This window comes from Amphibalanus amphitrite, unplaced genomic scaffold, assembly GCF_019059575.1.
Source record: "Amphibalanus amphitrite isolate SeventyFive unplaced genomic scaffold, NRLGWU_Aamphi_draft 000540F_arrow, whole genome shotgun sequence".
In the NCBI taxonomy this organism is placed as follows: Eukaryota; Metazoa; Arthropoda; class Thecostraca; order Balanomorpha; family Balanidae; genus Amphibalanus; species Amphibalanus amphitrite.
In genome coordinates, this window is record NW_024882034.1 from 301,068 (window position 1) to 316,052 (window position 14,985).

General features: G+C 48.4%; 1 protein-coding gene across 1 annotated transcript in view; it reads left to right on the forward strand.

The window, feature by feature from the left end:
• The first annotated feature begins 536 nt into the window (after window positions 1-536).
• The window catches only part of LOC122393540 (death-inducer obliterator 1-like), a 42,020-nt gene continuing 27,571 nt past the window's right edge, over window positions 537-14,985 (forward strand). Inside the window, exons 1-9 of the mRNA XM_043389706.1 lie at window positions 537-826; window positions 1,084-1,532; window positions 10,562-10,732; window positions 12,186-12,253; window positions 12,585-12,753; window positions 13,067-13,309; window positions 13,574-13,725; window positions 14,232-14,398; window positions 14,696-14,766. Of these exons, the coding sequence (XP_043245641.1) occupies window positions 537-826; window positions 1,084-1,532; window positions 10,562-10,732; window positions 12,186-12,253; window positions 12,585-12,753; window positions 13,067-13,309; window positions 13,574-13,725; window positions 14,232-14,398; window positions 14,696-14,766 (1,780 nt within the window). The remainder of the gene's footprint in view (window positions 827-1,083; window positions 1,533-10,561; window positions 10,733-12,185; window positions 12,254-12,584; window positions 12,754-13,066; window positions 13,310-13,573; window positions 13,726-14,231; window positions 14,399-14,695; window positions 14,767-14,985) is intronic.

Sequence of the window (14,985 nt, forward strand, 5' to 3'; positions counted from 1 at the left end):
CGTTAGTGGTGTAAGACTATAAGGCTATGTAAGGTGGTCCGTAACTATATGACATTTAGGTAGTTACAGAAATGCGTGAAACTGGGCAACAGCCAGCGTCCGTTTATCAGCGTATTGGAATCGGATCATTTGTTGAAAATTAAAATGCATCTCAAGCCTCAAGGGTTAACTGTTGTCATGTGTGTCGATGTTGTGCTAGGGGTGTAGCAGAGCATGCTTCTTAGAACTCGATTAAAAGAGATTTATTGTAGGTAATGCATACCGAGCAGGTAACAGACGTGAAGACTTGAATGAGATTAAATCCAGGACATGTGAGAGCAAAAATATTGAAATGACAATACTCACACCATACTGCTTCTTGCAAGCTATTACTATCTACATATGTTGTTCGATATGCGTTGGCTCCGCTCGGACGCGTGGCTTTCAGCCGTGTTTAAACAGTCAGTCTCCCAGTCAACGATGGTCAGGACGCCACAGCCGGGCGGGCCGTCCGGTCGGTCGGCCGTCAGAGGCCGTCCGGAGCCGGCGCGTCCACCATGCGCTCCCGGCCGGCTGGCGCGCTGCCGGCTCTGCTGGCCGCTCTGACACTGGTCGCGGCGGAGCGGTTCGAGCTCCACTGGGCCGCGGCGCCGTCCGCCTGGCTGCTGCAGCCGCCGGCCCCCACGCTGATCGGCTGCGCGGCCCGCTGTCTCCAGCTGCCCGACTGCCGGGCCATCCAGTGGACCGACGGCTGCCGGCTGGCCGACGGCCGGGCCGGCGACGGCGCCGCCCTGGTGCCGCTCTACCGCCGCACCGCCGCTGACACCAACACCACTGACGGCGGAGCGTCAGCGACGGCACCAACGTCACCACAGCCTACAACGACCGGCGGACCGACCGCCGCACCGACCGCCACCGCTACACCGGCTGGAACGACCACAGCCCCAGGAGTCCCATCCACCGCGGCAGAAACTACCACCGAAACCGCCGCCTCGCCAACAACGGGAGAGGCAACTACAGAAACGCCTGCTTCATCCACCGCGGGAGATACAGCCACGCCGATCGTCACGACCACCTCCACTGTGCCCGCACCGACTACCCAAGAGCAGACTACCACAGTGGTGACACCAACACCTTCCACAACACCACTACCGACTACAACAGCACTACCAACGACCACAACATACACATCACCAACGACCACAACTTTACCACCAACGACCACAACATTACCGTCAACGACTTCAACAATCACATCAACAACGACCACAAGAGCATCACCAACGATCACAACACCACCACGAACGACCACAACAATGCCACCAACGACCACAATACCACCAACGACCACAATACCACCAACGACCACAAAAATGCCACCAACGACCACAACACCACCACCAACGACCACAACAGCACCACCAACGACCACAACAGCACCACCATCTACAACACCAACGACCACAACAATACCAGCAACGACCACAACAGCACCACCAACGACCACAACAGCACCGGAGCCGACAACAACTACAGCAACGCCCACCATAACGGCGGGTCCCAGCGGAGTCACTGTCGACGGCCGTTTCTACTGGCACGCCACGTCGCCTGAGGCTCTCAGCTATGACGCGGCGCGCACCTACTGCGGCAATCTGAGGAGCGGCGGGGACCTGGCCAGCCTCTTTACGCCGGCCCAGCTCGACGCGCTCTGGCAGGATCCGGCTCGGCCCGGCACTCAGGAGTGGCTCGGAATCAAGATTGGCGCATACGGATGGGTATACAATCCGAACGGCGATTTTGTGCCGTTCACTTTGCCTCTCGAAGGAAACATGATGGCTTCGAGGATGGTACTTCCTGATGGCTTGATCCGAGATAAGGTGGTAAAGGTTTCATCTGGCACCACTTTGAACAGCATGGTTTGTGATGTGGCGTCATCTGGTGTTTAATGTGCATCGCATCGTTCTGAATCGATTGATTCTGAAGACGAAATATCGACAATTCTCCGAGTTTCTGTCCACTCGCGACATGTTTGCACGGCCTATGATGTCAATATGTTCCCTCGGTGAAGAAGAACTGAGGAGGTCCGTTGTCTGGTTGTCTGTGCCTTGCTGAAACTTTGGTATTTGTTCGACCTCAGAGACATGAATTGCGCTGGGCCATTGTGGTCCATTTAATTCAAAGCCAAATTTGCCTCTGTTGGGAAATAATAGTTCGCCATCTGTATCGTAGAAGTGCTGAGCCAGAGCTGGCGCTCAGTTCCGAACACATAAGACCTGCGTGATGGCACCTTCGGTGCGCGGTGGCCGGCATTTCTGCGTTATGCTAAAATCTATCGGCAGGCCCACCCGGGCGCGGCCGCTGACCTCTTGCCCATATGCAGCAGGTCGCCCTGGTGACCGCGGTGGGCCTCGGTCTCGCCTGGAGAGAGTTCCATATCGCTATCCGTCGTGCTCGAGGATTGGCGCCGCAGTCACACGTGGAGGGGGGGGGGGGGGCACTACCGCGTTTTCGCCGTTGTGGCTGCTAGCCATCGCTCGTGGTATTGGGGGCTCAGTGTGTCCAAAATTGTAATGATGCGGGGAAATCCGCCCATAATGAAAAGTATAATGACATCCATCCTAAAAATACAAATAAAAACATCCACACAGCAGTCACGACTCATTATAACAACCTCGAACCCAAACATCTAGGAGCAAGAGAAACACAAACCTCGCAAACTCTTACAACACGCCAAGGCAACCATTCGAATACCCCTAATGTTCAAATATATGACCCAACTGAAACCTCATTTAACATCCCGAATATCAGAATACCTTCAAAGTTTTATCAGTGTTTAATATTTCTACATCATTTTCTCGTGACATAAAAAGAGTCGAAGTCAAGTTTTATTAAAATAACGACATCCTTTCAGGCCTTTTTTCTACATCCTCCCCTAACGTAAAATGAATTTAGCCACACTGTGGGGGCTAGCCAGGTTGAACACTGCACCAGGGCGTGCGATCTCCCGCGACCGGGCGTCCTTTCGGCTCTGCTACCGGTTCAATGACTGACACAATGCTAAACGTTCGAGATGTGTTTCCAGAAAAAAGTGGCGGTTTTTGTCCATCAAATCTGCTGCTCACAGTATGTATTGGTACTGTTGTTGATTTATATGATTTTTTTTATTTCCTCCGAATGGACTCCTGACTCTCGCTTGGAAGTTCACAATCACAATAACGAGAGGTGTTCGTAATTTAATTATGTCGCGTGTGTCCAAGGTCCCCTGGCATCATGCTACAACTATGCAAAGATCGTGATTCAAACCAGAATCAGTCACTGAATCATTGTATTTGATTTGATATAACTAGCGTACCTACATGCATTGACGTCAATGAGCTGATAATGAATGAGCGTTGGTAATATATAAACATATATTATCTGATGTTTGAAACAGTATTACTTTACTTTACCTAGATTAATATACCTAGATTGTCGTTGCAGTTGTTTCCTCTCGCTTCAGATAAACGTTTTAGCTTGTCTAGAGTTCATGTATTATTTTTCTGAAAGGATAGTCGTAATAGTACCTACTTAGGTTCTAGGCCTATAGCAAATGTCGAACAAAGTTCAATTCTTCACAATCATTCGTTGGTAATATTTTAGTAAGCATTGTGGATCGCATCGGTACGTGTACGTACGCACACCCTCAGCAAAATAATACTCGAGATATTATGTTTATTAATTTGTATCAACCACTGTGCTCCTCAGACCGGCTATATTGTGCGTGCCATTCAGTAGCAAGATAGCTATGGAGGCCAGTTGTTGGGATGCATAATCAAGCACGTCTTCCTGCGGCAGAACCTATTCTTGCGGCAGAACCTATGTTTGGTTGCTGTTTTAATTCAATGGTGGAGCTACGTTGTGGCCGTGCTACGTGATCAATGAAGGAAAAGGTTCACTGTATCGTCTCGTGAATGTTTGCACTATGAATGTGCATAAAATTCACTAGCTATTCTGATTGCATTACGTGACCTTTTTGAAGATCTGCTCAATGCTATTATTGCAAATTGCAAAAGAAAACAGGGAATAGGTAGGTATGTGTTTCGCGAAAGACGCAATGCTGTTTATAAATAGGACGTTTCAGGCTTCAAAATGACTAATATATTATTTGTAATGAGATAATACTTAAAATAGTGATAATACTTTTAGAGATAATATTTTTCTTTAACCCGCGCCCGGCTGGGGGTCCTGGATTTCCACGCCCTGCTGGGGGGGGGGGGGGTGTTTGAACACCCTCCCCTTCTAACTAGGCTCCTGGGCCACGTAGCGATACGCGGAAGGCGGCGTTCGAAAGAGCGTCAAAAATAATGAGGAAATCACTTCGGTCAATTTTTTGGTCAGGTCAAAGGTCAGGTCACCAGAGGTCATTGAAGGCAAAATTTCGCCGATTTCCAGGTCGAATGTCGACAATTTCCAAGAAGCCAACGCATAACTCGGGAACCAATAGAGCAAAAGCGCATTCGACTGAGTAATTCTCTCAGATTTGACCTAACGTCAACGGTTTTGCCTGCAGGGGGCAAAAACTGCAAAAATAGCCGATTTTTTCGTAAACAGTTTTTCTGCAACAACTTTTGACCCAAGCCTTGTACGAGCTTACTTTTACCGGCATCGTGTTCCTCTCGTCAAGAGTATCGAATAAACTATAACTTGACCTTGAAAGGTCAACTTGAAAATTTGACCTCAGGTCAAGGTCATGACCTGACCGGAAAGGGTCATGTTGCATATCAGTCGATCCGTATCGTCGAGCTGAACACATCTAAGGCGTTTTCATCGCTCTAGCATGCCTCTATCAAAAGTTATTTGCGAAAAACTGTTAGATACCATTCGTGACCTAAGATGACCTCAGGGCATAAACAGGGGTCACGGACACCATTTCCATGTTCAGTGTGTCTAAACCACTTGTAATTCAGTGTTTGGGAGTGTTTATAATGTCTTTCGTCCAAAAGAAGCGCATTTCAATTTTCTCCCATTGACTTATAATGGGGAGGTCGCAAAATTGACCTGATCTTAGGTCATCGATATCAAAAATCTGAGATATACATTTTGTGCATGCTATTGCTGTTAGCAATCGCTGAAAGTTTCAAAGCGATCGGTCACTCGGTGTAGCTATGACAGACATTGAAACTTTTTATGAGGTGAGGTCACTTCAAGTGACCTGGTGACCTGACCTTGAATGACCTTGGTCTGAAATTTTCACAACACGTGTAGAAAAAACGGCGGCGCGGAGCGCCGCCGTTTTTGAGATATTCGCGAAAAACCAAAGGGTGGATGTTCAACCCCCCAGCAGGGCGCGGGTTAATATTATGCCCAGAATTGCTTGTGTCTACGTATGTAGAACTTTGAATCACCATTTTCATACGCAGCAAGAAAAATTACTTTTGAAACTCAGAATGGCGATAGAAGTGTGTTAAATCAAAGTGTTATACAATGCCAAAAAGAAAGTTGTCAATGTAGCTTTGTCGCTGGAACTACTCTAACCTGCAAATACTTACACCTAATCTTGTAGATTTTTGTTGTTGGGCCAGGCTCTTTTGGACTTTCGGTTCAGCAAGACAATTTCAGAGGCGGAAGGATGTTAGGAACCGCCGGGGGTGTCTGTTCCATATCAAGAGAACAGACACCTCCGGTGTATGTACCTATGTTCCCGGGTGTGAGAGAGAGAGAGAGAGAGAGAGAGAGAGAGAGAGAGAGAGAGAGAGAGAGAGAGAGAGAGAGAGAGGGAGAGGGAGAGGGAGAGGGAGAGAGAGAGAGAGAGTAGAGAGAGAGAGAGAGATTCTCGTTCTCACTCTCTCTCTCTCTCTCTCTCTCCCTCTCTCTCTCTCTCTCTCTCTCTCTCTCTCTCACTCACTCTCTTTCCCTCTCTCCCTCCCTCTCCCTTGTTTGTTTTGTTTTGTTTTGTTTTGTTTTGTTTGATTAGGCCCTTTCGGTCTGACGAGCCCATTTCAGGGCCGGAAGAATGATAGGAATTAGGGGGGAGACATTGGTCTGGGTAGGCACCCTAGTGAGTCACCGGGGCTGAGCCCGTCCCGAAGGACAGGCCGACCCGATCAGCCTCCAAGTACTCACTGCACCCGGCTACGGGTGTGCTTTAGAGATGCCACAAATTTGCAATTTCATTACCCGCCCCGCCCCGCAGCTACCCCTTGCCCAACCACAACTACCCGCAAGCTGATTTTGGCTGAGCCGAACCCGCAAAAAACCCGCAATTTTGAAAACCTGCTTTTGCAAGAAAAAATACAGCTGGGTCAATGCTAGAGCTATATAAACCTTACTTGCTTCATTGCTGTGCAGAAAAAGACAGCCAAACAAATAGTAAGGACTTGAAATTGCTATGCTAAGTCCTCAGGAAGTGCACACTGGATAGTGGAAAACGAATAATGCATCAATACATTTGAAATTCCTTTCTGAAAAGAGTTCAGTAAAATCTTTCTCTCACCTTACCCTTCAGCATTGGCTGAGGATCAACATTTTACTCTGGCTCCCTCTCAATGTTAGGCTTCTGGAATGATATTGTTATCAAAATGAATGTTGATATAAAAGATATGCGATTTCCAGTTAAAAACAAATAGTGACACGGTGAATAATAAGTATCCAGTCGATCTACACATAAAACAAATCATGCAAAATCCCAGCAAAAACCAACTAACCACCAATGAACCACGCGTTTCTGGAAACATGCGTCAGAAGCGTCACCAACAGCTGATTGCAAATAATGTTACAGCGACTAAATTATTGCGGCCGTAGTTAGTGCGAACTTGTTGCGAAAACACCGATGTATAATGCATATTCATGTGCCATTCTGATAAAGTTATTTTACACAACAGCTAGCGTTTTATCATTTAAAGGTTAATAACCGGTTAAGAAATAAAGAGACAGTAAATACTAAATTAAATGTAATAATTTCATACATGGTCTTGGTAATGCTCTCCGGCTCTCTCGTCATACAAATGATAAGCACGTAAAAAGACAAAAGAAATAAATGCGACCAGCTACGTGGTTTTGTATGTAACATGTATAACTGCTATTTTGAGGTATTCAAAAACCAAGACAGAAAAATTGATTGTAAAATTATTGCGTCATCAATGACAGCTTTCCTTTGCCTCAGAGACCAAAATTGACGCAGTCAAATGCCAATCCTTGTCAGAATGTCGGAAGTGCGCCAGTATTGTATTGCGTTATATTTGGGCCGCCCAGTCAATATTTTGATTTTTTGTAAGGGTAATTGGTGTGTTATTTTCGTAATATAGGGTGGAACAGAACATAGGATAGGTAATCAATGAATTTGCATCAAATTTTGTTTAGTTGATAGCTCTTTTTATGCCGACCAGACGCAAATAAAGTAGCATGTGGCATTTGCTCTGATTCTGGGTTCTTCCATAATGTATATCTAGTGCACACTGCACATAGACTTCAGTTCAGCTTCCTATAAGTTTGCTTTAAGGTTCTTTTATGTTTTATGGAATGCTTTCATCAGCAATTATTTATGCTTTGTAGTTTGTTGCTTATACCTTGGTTTGGTCATTGCTAGACTGTGGATGCTATTGCTGGTTGTTTTCAGTTTTGCATTTGAAATGTGCTTCCTTGATATATTTCTATATTTGGTTCTGTTTCAAAAGTTGTTTTGATGAATATTGTATTGCTAACCTGAGCAAATGCACTTGGCATTGTGTTTTGCATCTAAAAAAAAATATAGGTTCTTAAGTCTGACCGCCAAATACCCGCCACACGACAAGTTTTGCTTCTCGAACCCGCCAAAAACCCTGCGGGTTTTGAAAACCCGCAGAAAGCGGGTTCGCGGGTTCAAAAGTGGCATCTCTAGTGTGCTTCCTTGGGAGCAGCGGTGCCGCTCCAAGGGAGCAGCCCGCATGAGATAAAGTTGCCTGCCCAGCCCGGAGAGAGGGTTGCGGAGTAGAAGAGAAGGGTTTGAGCATCACGAGGATGGAAACGACGGATGGGTGTCCTCTCCTCTCCCTCTTTTTTCAAGGCACCTGCCAATGACTATTAGTGAAGTAATCTTGCCAATGACGCCCCCGCCCTCCCGGTCTCGCGGGAGCCCCAGCTAACGCCCGGTCTCGGCTTACCCACTGCGTGGTTAGACTGTTCCGCTGAGCACCGGAGTCGTGCGGGACAGTCTTCCTCGCCAGTCGCATGTGCGGCATGCGCTTGCACTGGCCGTGGAGATAGAGCGTGTGTTGTGGCGAGCCGGTTTTTGAGCTAACGTCTCGTGCAACTTGCTAGCTTTGTCACGAAAAGTGTGTTTGGGCGGGGCATGGGGTTGGAATGGAAGGGGATGAGCACTTATAGGCGTTTGTGGATGCACAGACAGCTCTGAATAAATATTTTGTTGTATCGTATTCTCCTCGTTTTGCAATTTATTCAATGCTCATCAGCTGCGTAATTATTATCCGATTTGATATTGCCCTGGATGAAGTTAAACCAAATAGGTATTTTGTATTTGAAATAACGGCCAACACTTAACCCGCGCCCCGTAGGGGGGAGGGCCGAAACGGCCCCCCTGTCCTTTTCCGTCGATATCTCCTAAACGGCTGGAGATATCGCCACCAAACTTTCAGGACCCCTCCGGGCATCAATCTTACACATTATGACTAAACATTTTTTTCAGAGGCTCTGATAGGTTGGCCACGAATGACGTCAGAATGACGTCATGTTCTGTCATTTTCGACCGAAAAAAGACCTTCGCGAGAAGACCTGTCAGGCCTACAGCTTTGAAGATACAGAAAAATGATCCAAACATAGAAGGTGTAGAATTGACAGGGCTACAAAACTGCTATCTCGGATTTTTGAAATTTATGAGTTTTGACCCCCAAAAATCAAAAAGCATTTTTTAGATACATTAGCCAAAAAATCCAACAAGATTTTTGAGTTTTGAAAAAAAACAGAATATATGTGATAGTACCTATCGTCTTCTATCTACATACCAAATTTCAGATCGATACCTCGTTTTTTGGCCAAGTTAGTTATAGCGAAAAAAACTGTTCAAAAATGATGACGTCAAATTTTCAAACTCAATTTTTGGCACTTCTAGACCTCGTAGAGCAAAACAAAGGCCACCATTAGACTCCCCGTGACGAGCTGCATCGAATCGATATCCATTTTAGGCAAAATATCAACTTTGAAATTTGACCTAATTTGACCTGACCTTGACCTGACCTTCACCAAAACGTGACCTAAGCTGGCCCCAAAGGCTGCCTAACCCACATAATCGCATTTGTCATGTAAAATGGACCATAAAACATTTATCACGACACTTTCATATTGTGACCCCCGGTGACCTGACCTCGCTGTGACCTGACCTGGTATTAGTCACCTCAGATAGCAAAGTATGTGTTTGACGAACAATGTACCATCGATGGTTTTCAATAAATTACAAATTTACTCGATTTCACAACACATTTCTTGAAATGCCTGTGAACGATGAAAATCCGATCTTTGACCTGACCTGTGACGTCATCGGTTTGACTTGGGTCGATGAAATTTGGTCACAAGGTAGTTCCCCGGTGGGGCTATCGAACGCCGTTTGAATTTTGAAAATCGGCCGGTAAATTTCCGAGATCTTCGGGTGGGGCCGAAACGCCCCTTCCCCCCCTACGGGTGGTAGGGTCCGCCGATAGCCTTACGGGGCGCGGGTTAACACATACAAAAGAAATAAACAGAAGAGGGGCATTCCTATCATTACATTCGTGTCGTCTCCAGATCTGTACGGAAAATGTGAGAAAACCAGTTAAAGGGACACTCCCACCTTAACATTAGTTTTGAGTTGAGATAGCCAAATTGGTGGCCATGGCCTGCAAATACCGGTTTGGGCACTCACAACATCGACAAATGCTTTAATTCGGAGATATGGAATTTCAAACTTGCAGTTTTCGGATTCTAAGGGGCTAGTGCATTGGTATGCCCCCTTAGAATTTGTGACGTCAGCGGAGATCTAACGATTTTTAAATCTTTTACTAAAACGTTTGGTAGCACGCGGTGGTATATGCTGCTTTGCGCGCAACAAATGCCGCACTTAAAGTCGCTAGGAACAGCGGAGATCTCAAAAAGTAAACAAAAGTAAAAGTATAATATCTTTAAAACCGGTGAATATTTTTCGATGAAATTTGGTAGATATTCGTTTTCGCTCTTTCTGAACCGAGCGACATCACTTTCGTGCCAATTCATTAACTTTTTTGAAGGTGGGAGGGTCCCTTTAAGTAAGACCATAGGAACAAAGACGACTATACTGTATATGCTAGGCATACGAGACTGCCATTCGCCTCGCCGACTGTTCAGAATCAACAGTGAATGGATAAACCGAATGAATAGTGAATGAATGAAGCGTGAATAAATATCTGACATCAGGCCCGCAGGTATGTCCCCACTTGTCTGACCCCTGCCGTCGCAACTCCGTCCTCATCTGGCCCATCGTCTGTCCTTTGTGTGACCCCTGGCTCTGTCTACCTTATCTTGCCCGTGACTCACCGAACCCGTCCGTCTAACCCTGTGTCCCACCGCGTCTCACCCTGCCCGTATCACCCTCGTCTTTCAGTTCTCGACTCGGACGCACTGGACCGTTTAGAGTCTGCTCTCAGCTCTGACGAGGCCCGTGAGATATTCGGTGATGGTCTGCAGCCGTTCGGCACCATGGGCGTCAACATCGAGGGCACGGAGCTGGAGGACGAGACGGCGGAGGATGACGACGGACACGCGCCCGATCAGAGTGAGTGGTGCTTGGTTATAGTCACGGATAGAACATGGTCGTAGTGGAAAGGTATTCCGAGGTTACAGTGGATGTCACAGGTTATAGTTTCATTGGGTATGTTTTCCAAGGTCACACTTGTTACAGGTCTTAGTGGGTGTTACAGCGGGTTTGTTTTTTTTTGTTTGTTTATTTGTTTGTTTTTTGTTTGTTTGTTTGTGTTGTTTGTTTGTTTGTTTGTTTGTTTGTTTTGTTGGCTTAGGCCCTTTCGGTCTGAAGAGCCCATTTCAGGGCCGGAAGAATGATAGGGATCAGGGGGAGACATTGGTCTGGGCGAGTACCCTGGTGAGTCGCTGGGGCTGAGCTCGTCCAGAGGACAGGCCGACCAGCCCCCCCCCCCTTCCCCAAGCACTCACCGCACCCGGCTACGGGCAGCGCTCTAATTGAGGATTCCCGCATGGGATAAAGTTGCCCATCCAGCCCGGAGCAGGTACCTACTTCAGGTGTGAAGGAAAACAATTTGTTTCTCCCGAGGATGGAAAAGAGGGAACGGTGGTACGGGGTTTCAAACGGCCACTGTACCGGTCTGTGTCATGCTGCTCTACACCATATACAATAAATATTGCACAAGTGCGCACATTGTTATGCTGTTCTGCCACTTCGGTACTGCTGTACCGTATCGAAAACTAACAATGAAAACTCCATGTGGCGGCACACTGCCCTGTGTCGTCTTGCGTCACAACGGTCCAATTAGCAAATCACTCCGGGTATGGCCCGTTCGCAGTGGGCCATTGGTTTCTAGTTCAGCAGCACCGAAAATGCTATCACATACAATTGTTGACCGTTTTAATGCGCGACCACCAATCACTCTGAGTGAGCGCTGTATGACTTCTGGAGTGAAAGACCCGTCTCACAGGGTCCCCGCAGTCGATTGCAGGTCTGTTGTTCGGCTTACGATAATGCCAGTCGATGGCTATCACATTAGGCTGACACAGACTGGCAGTGCGGTCAAAACACCACAGGAAGTAATAGGGTAGTGTAAGTTCCATTCAGTGGTGCATGGTTCGAACGGCAGGGACTGACGTCATGCGTCGTCGATGAATTTAGTGCGCTGTTCGGGGTCCACACGAGTCGCCGGCGATAGGACAGTGAACTATCGCTGATTGACGCCACAAATGAATTATATTGTATGGATAAGTCCCGTAGCCATAGCTGTAGCTGATATGTATCCGTCCATTGCTGATTTGTGCCTCAATCATCAGTTTCTTGGTACAGTCGTATCCGTCAACAGGGCTAGTGGGCCAGTTGTATCGGTCGTTGTGCACTCTGAGCTACTATTCCATTATTTTCCTCTTACATCTTTAGCTCTGAATGGTTGCGATTGGCGATATATTTTGTCGCCATAATACGCAATACACATGCTGTGCCGCCTTTGTAATGCCCCCTGACTGACGGTGTGCTGTCTGACCCACAGGCGGAGACCGGGCGCGGCCCGGACGGGGCCGGGGCAGAGGAGCGGGACGCGTCAGAAAACGAGCCCTGGTGAGTACACGTGACATAATAGGTACTGCACACGAACAGCGGGATGGTGATGACGAGCGGGTCCGGTCCGAGACTATTTGAAGTTTGGCTGAACATGCCGTCGAAACACATTTAGTCGAATTGTTGGCTATTGGGAAAATAGTAGTTATTATTTGTGACAACTTATCTGTGAGAAATTAGCATGACGATATAACGACGATAATATGGACACTACATGACATTTTTTGCTTCATTAATTATAATTATCAGGACATGGTAATCGAATCCAGCATGTGCGTTTGTGTTCGGGTATGCTTGCCGGGATTCGACTGACTCGCCCACCTATCCCCAGGGCACTCGCCGCTCTCAGCGGCACGCCGACCAGACGCTACGCGAACAGGCTGAGCTAATCCGCTCCGAGAATCTGAACCGTGAGCGGCAGCAGGCCGCACAGAGCTCTGCCGAACAGTCGGAGGATAGCAGTAGTGAGAAGGCCGGCCAGCCGCCGCCGGCCACCAGAGGTTAGTGAGTTTCACACCGGTCGTATGCCGTGGTCAATGTGGGGGCGATTGAGTGATGGTGTGTGGCTCATTGCGGCTTGTGAGTTACATGCGCTGGTTAAGACTGTTTTCTCAACTGTTCTAGCTGAGCTGGGCTGCTATCGGCAGTGAGGATATCGTTTGTGCCAGTGGCGCCAGCGCATCCACTGATGGTTGCTAGCCCGGTGTGTCATGACTCTGAATGTCTTGCTGACTCTGACTCTGCGTCGTTACCATCTCACTTTACCTTCCCTGTGACTAGTCTCTGTGATACATGTCTGGCCTCTGTTCACAGGTCGGGGCAGAGGCCGCGGCCGCGGTCGTGGCCGGGGCAGGGGCCGCGGCAGTGCGGCCACCAGCCCCCGCGTGGCCTCTCCCTCCGCTCCTCCGGCGGTCGAGGTGGCGCAGGCGCGGCGCGGCGGCGGCCACTCGATGCGCAGCTTCGTGCCGGACCCGACCACCGAGGGAGATGACAGTGATGAGGAGACCCTGGCCTCGCTGGCGGCACACCGGACCACCGACCAGTCTCCGCAGACAGGTACACACGGCTTACCAGCTGCTCAGGGGACTGTGAATGATCAGCAACTTTTCATTTCTCCTTTTTCCTTACGTTGGGCCAATGTCCCCCTGACAATGACTTGTCAATAATCAACTGATTTCTGGCAGTAACTTGTATCAGTCCCAGTACACTCGTGAAGCTTTGTTAGTGACCTCTATCCGTCTCAGTTCACTGATGGACCCCCGTACAGTGCCCTCTCTCCCTCTGCAATCGCCTATCATTGACATATTCTACCGCCCTCAGGCTCTGCGTCCGACTCTGGCGCTGGCCGGCCGCGCCGCGACCGCCGGGTGCCGCTGAAGCTGCAGGACCCGCTGATGGTGTCACCCGTGGCCTCGTCCTCTGCCGCCGCCTCTCCGGGGAAGCGCAAGGGAGGCGTCAAACTCATGGTCAAGGTGAGTGTCTTGACTCCACACGCACCCTACGGTCCCTGCATGACGAGCATAAGCTGCTTGTGGGAATGGTGTGTATTCAAATGTCGCTCACGTTGAGAGTATTGGGTATTCAAAAGTTACGTTGGGATAATGTGTATCCAAAATCTGTTCAAATTGGGAATGGTGTGCATTCAAATGCTGCTCCTATTTACACACAAACTCAGACACAGACGCAGTGAGATTGAGACAATGATACTGGTCGCCATTCGGCGTGTTCCATGCCCTTTGCCGAGTTGTGTGAACTGGTGTGGGGAACGCTTTGTTTCAAATACTTTGCACACATGAACACTCAGACAGGAATACGAGTTGGGGCTCGACGTATTCGGTGTTCTGTTCCGAGCTGCTGTATGAGCCGTCTGTCTCTCCGTCAGGGCCTGGACGAGGACGATGTGTGTATGAGCCGTCTGTCTCTCCGTCAGGGCCTGGACGAGGACGATGTGTGTATGAGCCGTCTGTCTCTCCGTCAGGGCCTGGACGAGGACGATGTGGTGGTGGACACGGTTCCTGATGACGGAGAGGAAGAGGAAGACGAGGACGACCTGGGAGGGGAGGAGGAGGAGGACAGCGACGGCTGGCAGTCGGAGGATGACCCCGACAAGCTCTGGTGTATCTGCCGACAGCCGCACAATAACAGGTGGGTGCTGACGGGTCCACCGCCGTGAACCGGCCTATGGTGCAAAGAACCGCGTTGATTCGCCAGTAAAGCACAATTAATTAATGCTGTATGTTGTTTCTTATTTTTATGGTTGTAGCCTGTAGGTATCTAGTATGTATTGCTGTGTAAATAAATCCCATGTCAAATAAATCCCAGTTTCGTCGCATCCGTCCCGTACTTTTTCAGACAGGGCAGCCAGTCATGTCCCATTGGTCTTGAACTCATCGATTATGTTTGCCTGGTCGTCCTTGCCTAACCCAGTTTTGTTGTGGTCAGGTTTATGATCTGCTGCGACAAATGTGAAGACTGGTTCCACGGCAACTGCGTCGGTGTCACGCGGGCCATGGGTGAGTGTTACCTTCTCTGGGGAGACGGTGGTGCCGCCAGTCCCAACGACAGCCGTGATAACTATCCGCGCATCTTAAGTCATAGGTCATTGCAGCGGTTCGATTTATGATTAAAACGTTTAATCTTCTCGCAGTATGATTATTGATTATATTCGTGGCTCTCGGCTATATTGAATGGATGAGCGATCACATTAAAAAGGTTGGAGCTAGTCTCATAAG